The sequence below is a fragment of the Kryptolebias marmoratus genome, unplaced genomic scaffold, assembly GCF_001649575.2.
Source record: "Kryptolebias marmoratus isolate JLee-2015 unplaced genomic scaffold, ASM164957v2 Scaffold89, whole genome shotgun sequence".
Taxonomy (NCBI): Eukaryota; Metazoa; Chordata; class Actinopteri; order Cyprinodontiformes; family Rivulidae; genus Kryptolebias; species Kryptolebias marmoratus.
In genome coordinates, this window is record NW_023665823.1 from 16101 (window position 1) to 22216 (window position 6116).

General features: G+C 38.1%; 1 protein-coding gene across 1 annotated transcript; it reads left to right on the forward strand.

Moving 5' to 3' along the window:
* Window positions 1-1539: 1539 nt before the first annotated feature.
* Window positions 1540-5909, forward strand: LOC108228306 (beta-galactoside alpha-2,6-sialyltransferase 2-like; the record flags this gene model as incomplete). The annotated part of the gene is made up of 6 exons (XM_017403851.2): window positions 1540-1650; window positions 3096-3320; window positions 3917-4822; window positions 4919-5183; window positions 5578-5675; window positions 5808-5909. Coding segments are annotated over exons 2-6 (1542 nt in total), but the record flags the coding sequence as incomplete, so codon positions are not given.
* Between the last annotated feature and the right edge of the window lie 207 nt (window positions 5910-6116).

Here is a 6116-nt window from a genome sequence, read left to right on the forward strand (position 1 = left end):
CTGTGAGAACGATGGTGGAGCAAACCTGCTGATTCATCATTCACACAATGGTTTTCTTAGTTTTACATTTTCTGCACATCTAACTACTTCTGCACACTTTGTGGTATTTTAGCCGTTCATCTATCAAAAGTAATTTCTTCATAACTTTCTTCTTGTTTTACATATAAACTGTAAAAAATGTGACTTGCATTCTACCAACTGTCCAGCAGAGGGCAGCAGCTGTTGGAGAAAAATGTGTTCCTTTGCATTTTTGACTCGTTTAATCATTTAATATAAATTGCTCTGCATGTAGAGAACTCATTGAGTGATGTTTTAGCCAACCATGGATTCATTTCAGACACTACCTGAATGCAGTGCTGTTTTATAAGAATACAGCAAATATTTACCTTCTCAGTAGTGTGTAAAAGTCTTGATCCAGCCCTTGTTTATTTATATTCTGCAGATAAACATTCTTGTAACCTTTAAAATTACTCTACATCAACAGTTCTTCAGACTTTGGCTAGGGTTTTTTTTTGTTATCTATTTTCAGTTCAGTACCTGCCATTTTTCATAGGGATGTTTGCTCATTAAGCCAATTAACTCTGACCTATGAATCAATTAGGCATAAAAAGGCTCCTAAACTCAAGAGCTGAACCTGTTTGGGGCTGAAACAAAACAGAAAGACTTAAAAAACCAACTATTTTAAATTTAAGTTCAAGTTTATTTTTTTAAGTACGTTTAAAAACAACAGCCATTGGCCACATAAAATAGTGAAGAAATAACAACAACCTAAAAACAAATCAACTTTGTAAAGTTAATTCCTAGCTTTTCTTGAAGGAATGCATTTTTCCCGCCGAGTTTTACTTCAAGATGTCCGCCACAGTCACATCTGTGTTTAATGTTTGGAGTATGTGACGAGGATGACTCTCAGCTACTACCACATAAACTTTACCTCAGTATCTGTAATTTAAAGTAAGCTTTAGACATTTCTGTGTTGGTAAAGGTAGAGTAGCTGTGGTAGATTTGGGTTGACATACAATAAATATTTTCTGAAAGTTAAATTAAAATCCATCCAGTGCTTCATGAGATGTTTTGCTAACAGACAGACAGTGTTTACTGTAACATTTCATGCTAAAGTTTTAGGCAAGATGTGCGATATTTAGTACTTAGCATATGTGTTGAAGATGACTTTCTGCTACTAACACACCAAATTTAAGTTGAACAGCCCTGATTCAAAGGTCAACATGGTAAACGTGATGTACTTTTTAACACAGAGTGGTTTTCTGTTGTTTGAAGCAGAGTTTCTGTCCTTTAGAGTCCTTCCGTTTTTGCTCACTGCATTTTTAGCTGCAGAAGTTTCCGTAGGGTCGTGTAGCATCAACTTTATCAACTCTTTTCTCGATTTCTTTGTAGCAAGGACAAGGTCAAAGCTCATCTCTTGTGTGGAAAACAAATTATAACAGGGGAAAAACAAATTGGATGCAAGGACACAACAATCTCTGCGATGACGTCAATGGCTGCAGCAGCATCTTCGAACTGAAGCAGGTTTGTGTTTTAGAACAATTCAGCATGTTTCTCTGGAGCTGGTCCTGAGTCAGTTTTCACAGCAATGCTTTGACTTCCTGCTGGCACCTTCACATCCACCTGCCTGGTCCACAGCTTCGAAATAAGGTACGTCATTATGAACACATCATGTTTCTAAATGTGCAGAGATGAAGGGACGTCTTTGTGGTTTGTTGTTCCAGCAGAGGTTTCACATCCTGAAAGGCTGACTTGGATAATGATCACTTAAACTGATGTCAGCTGACAGTAACCATAATGACAGTGTGTTAACTCTACATGTTCACATGATCAGTAGTTATTCACTAATGACCTGCTACTGCAAACTTACCTCTCTCCCTACCCCTTTTATATAGGCTAAATCCAATAAATTTAGCTGGTAAAGATGCAAAAATAAGTTGTTTATAAAAATAAGTGTTTGACTTTTCATTTTAGACTCTTAAAACAGGGTCTGTGACAAGAAAAACAGTTGAAATTATACAAAATTGAATTAGAATTGAGAGGAAACGAAAGGATAATTAAAGATAAAACGGATTCAGCGCCCCCTTGTGGTCAGAGGGAGGACATGCACATCTGTAGAAGTATCGGTGTACACAAACTGTAGTAAAACTTTTTAAAAAATTTTTTTCAATTATTAACCCTTAACATTAACTTATAGCTAACGCTGATAAATGTTTACAACACTAATGACAGTTGTGCACTAAACTAAACTAAACAAACTGATAATTATGAGAGCTGATTTATTATTATGACGCAGAGTTGTAGTAACAAAAAATGCCCACTGGAGGGCAGTAAATAGTTACTTTGTGTCTCCAAAGTAACTTATTTGTATTTTTTGTTGCCCACCGCTGAGAGGGGCTTCATAATATTTTTGCCCTTGTTTGCTCATAAAACAGAACAAGTTTAGTGAAACTTAGTTGAACAGAAAATAATTATTGTATGTACATCTACAGCTGATTAATCTTTGGAGCCTAACGACCTTCAGAACCTCCAAAATGGCTTCAACTCAGCAGATTTTACAGACATTGACTTCCTTTGCCATTAACTATTTGCAGTCAACGCTGTCTGTCTGTTAGCAAAATACCTCATGAGCCACTTTATGAATTTTAATGAAACTTTCGGGAAATAATCCGTGGATGTCGATCTGTAGCTGATTAACTTTTGGAGCCAACTTAATTCAAGATGGCCACCACAGCTAACTCATCTTAAAAAAACAGAAAATGGTTATAATTTTTCAGTTTTACAGGGAATGGGCTAAGATTTGGTATGGTAGTAGCTGAGAGTCATTCAGAATACATACTCCAATGGCTTTTAATTTATTAAGATCTTTGCTTAAAACCTCAGTATTCACTGTTGGAGTCAACCCTGTCTGGTATTTAAAGTTTTGTATTTTAACGTGTTGCAATAACTTTGTGAATTGTATCTGACAAAGGTTTATTATACTTTACTTACTTTGCTTTGTCACAGAAATGATTCTTTCCTACAGCGTTCTGCCTCCACATCTGTCAGAGATCACGGTTATCTTTTTCTTACTACTTTCTTGTCTCCTTCCTCAGCTTTTGATCCACTTCTGTTTCCTTTTCCTGGGCTGGTGAGTGGGCCAAGTCAACATGCTGTGGTGTATGAGGTGTCGCCACAGATTCATCTGCATGGCCTTCCTCTGCGTCTCATTAACGCTGCTCTACATCCTCTACACTGAAAAGAGTGTTCCCATCACCAACACCGTCTGTGGCATTCGAACCCAAGCCAGCGCTCAGCATCCTGCGGCCTCAGATATTCAGGTCTGTAGCCGACTTTTACTGTCGCTGATGTTAAAGCTGCAGGTTTTTTACACAGAGAAATATCACGGTGGAAAATATAGCTGGAAATTTCTCAGGATTAAAGAAAGTAACTTAGAAATGCTAAATGTTTTTAAAGATTTGCTAAAACAAAAACAACAAAGCTTGTAAGAAAACTACTGAAGTGCTTGAATCACAATAAATTCAGTGACATTTGGGTCACTGCCCCTGAGACTACTGACATAAAAGGTAACGCAATAAACTGTGCATTTAGAGCTCTGTTTGTGGTTGTTTTGTTTTGTTTTTAAATATGATCTATTTTTAATCCAACACCCACTCTGAATGTGTGTTTTCCTGTTTCACCACACACAATTAATGCCAAAACTAAAAATCTCATAAAGTATAAATCATTGTTGCTTTAATAAAACAGATTTTGCATTCTGCAAAACTGAAATCAGTTTGACAATAAGAATATATGGAACGCAACGGAGCGTGAAGAAAATTTCAAGCTTGACAAAATCTTAAAATGTTGTGTATTCAAGTATCATTAAATAATCAAAAAGATATTTAGATTTTAATCATTGCTGTGACCCTTTTAGGTGCTTCAGGGCAGAGACAACCTCCTGTTCATTAATCCTCAGAGGAATTCAAAAGTCATTCTAGGTGACCATCATCGCCCAATCCTCATCCTCTCCTTACTGAATCCAACGCTTGAGGACTTGGATTCTCTGCCAAAGCGAGCAACAAAGGTGGAGGAGCTCCACGAGTCTTTTGCTACAAAGTTTCTGCGCCCCTTCATACCATCTCTGATGATTATGTTTGGAAACTGGCAAGAGGAAGACCTGAGTGGCAATGAAGAGATAAGGGACAGAAAGGAGGTGAATAGAGAGGAGGAGCTAAATGGAAAGGAGGAGTGGAGTGGCAAGGAGGAGGTGAATGAAAGAGAGGAGCTGAATGGAAATAAGGAGCTGAGTGACAAAAAGGTGTGGAGTGGCAAAAAGAAGCTGATCAAAACAGAAGAACAGAGTGACAAAGAGGAGCTAAATGGGAGACAGGAGCTGAGTGGAAAAGAAAAGTGGAACGTCATAAAGGAGCTGTTCAGAAAAGAAAAGCAAAATGGAAAAGAGGAGCTAAATGGAGGAGAGGAGCTGAGTGGAAAAGAGGAGTGGAGTGTCATAAGAGAGCTGTTCGAAAAAGAAGAGCTGAGGGGTAAAAAGCAGCAAAGTGAAAATGAAGATCTGAGTGACAAAAAGAAGCTGAGAGGGAAAAAGAAGCTTAGTGGGGAAAATGAGTGGAATGGGGAAATGCAGCAGAGTGTAAATAAGGGGCTGAGTGGCAAAACGAACTGGCATGGCAAACAGGAGCTAAGTGGAAAAGCAGGGGATGGAGGACACCTACACCCCCCTAACAAGGTGCATGAGGTGTTAAAACAAAAGGTTTGGGATGATGAGATGTCCAGCAACATGCTGGGGAGCGAAATGAAGAAACTATGGCAGGACTATCAGGTAAGAGGTACTACCTGAACCTGAAAGTGCATGAATTAATCTCAAATCAGAAGAGTTGGTTTTATTGTGTTAGTTTCCTTCTGTTCTTTCTGTCAGAATATAAACACTTATGGAGTAAAGTTGTCCAGCCCTGGTGGTGTCTCCAGCAGGCTGAAACTTACCGGTCCTGAGCTTCTCTGCCAACTTAAAGAAAAGGTAGAACTCACAACTTTGACCTCTGACCTCGAGCCTTTCTCGGAGTTGCCCTGGGCCAGCCAGCTGCCAGGGAAACAGCTGACCTCTGATGTTGGGCCTTACAAGACCTGCGCCGTGGTGTCATCAGCCGGGGCGCTCCTCAAGTCCAGATTAGGCAAAGAGATAGGTAAAACCTTTTACATTGATTTTTGTTTTATGCTTTACTTAATAAAACTTATGACTTGTCTGATTCTTGTCCTAACTGCTCGTTATAATCAAACCAAAATGAGTGTAAATTATGTATCAGCCTTTTTTACATAATGCATAACTTTTAAACGTTTAAACAACAGTGTTCAGCATAGAGATGAATGGAACAGTTTGCAGATATTTAGCAAATTATTTTATGAATATATAATAAAAAAAGGAATCTAAGAGACATGGTATTATAAACTCGTAGATGTAAAATCAACACCGGATGTTTATATCAAGGAACTGGGAGGAGACAAAGAAACTGAAAATGTGTCTCATCAGTAACTCTAAAAGTTTCCTTCTTTGAAAATTGTCTTTTTCCTAAACTGCAGACTCTCATGATGCAGTGATACGGTTCAATGGTGCGCCAACCCGTGGGTTTGAGGAAGATGTCGGGTCCAAAACGACAATTCACCTCTTCAACTCTAAGGTAAAAACAAAAACACGGACCCATATGATGAGATTGAGATCTAGTATTCTATGACTGTATTTACAGACCATGAGGTGAGGCAGATACATTATTTCAGAACTTGTTTATGAAGGAGTCTTTTTTGTTTTACAGGTGATGGCAAAAGATAAATATCACTTCTTGTCTAGTCCTTTGTATAACTCAGGTGTTCTGGTGGCGTGGGACCCCGCCCCTTTTTCTTCAGACCTCACTCAGGTAATATTTATGTTAATTTTAACTATTTAAATAAAAGGCACAGCAAAAAACTGATTTTGGTTTAGTTTTAGTATTCTTATTCTTTCTTTAAAAGAAACTCAGGAAATGTTTTGTTTTAATGCATCTCTTAATTCTTACCATGTTGTCTCCAGTTACAGTAGTTATGTGATATCCAGTGTACAGTTTGACACATTTCTACACATGCAA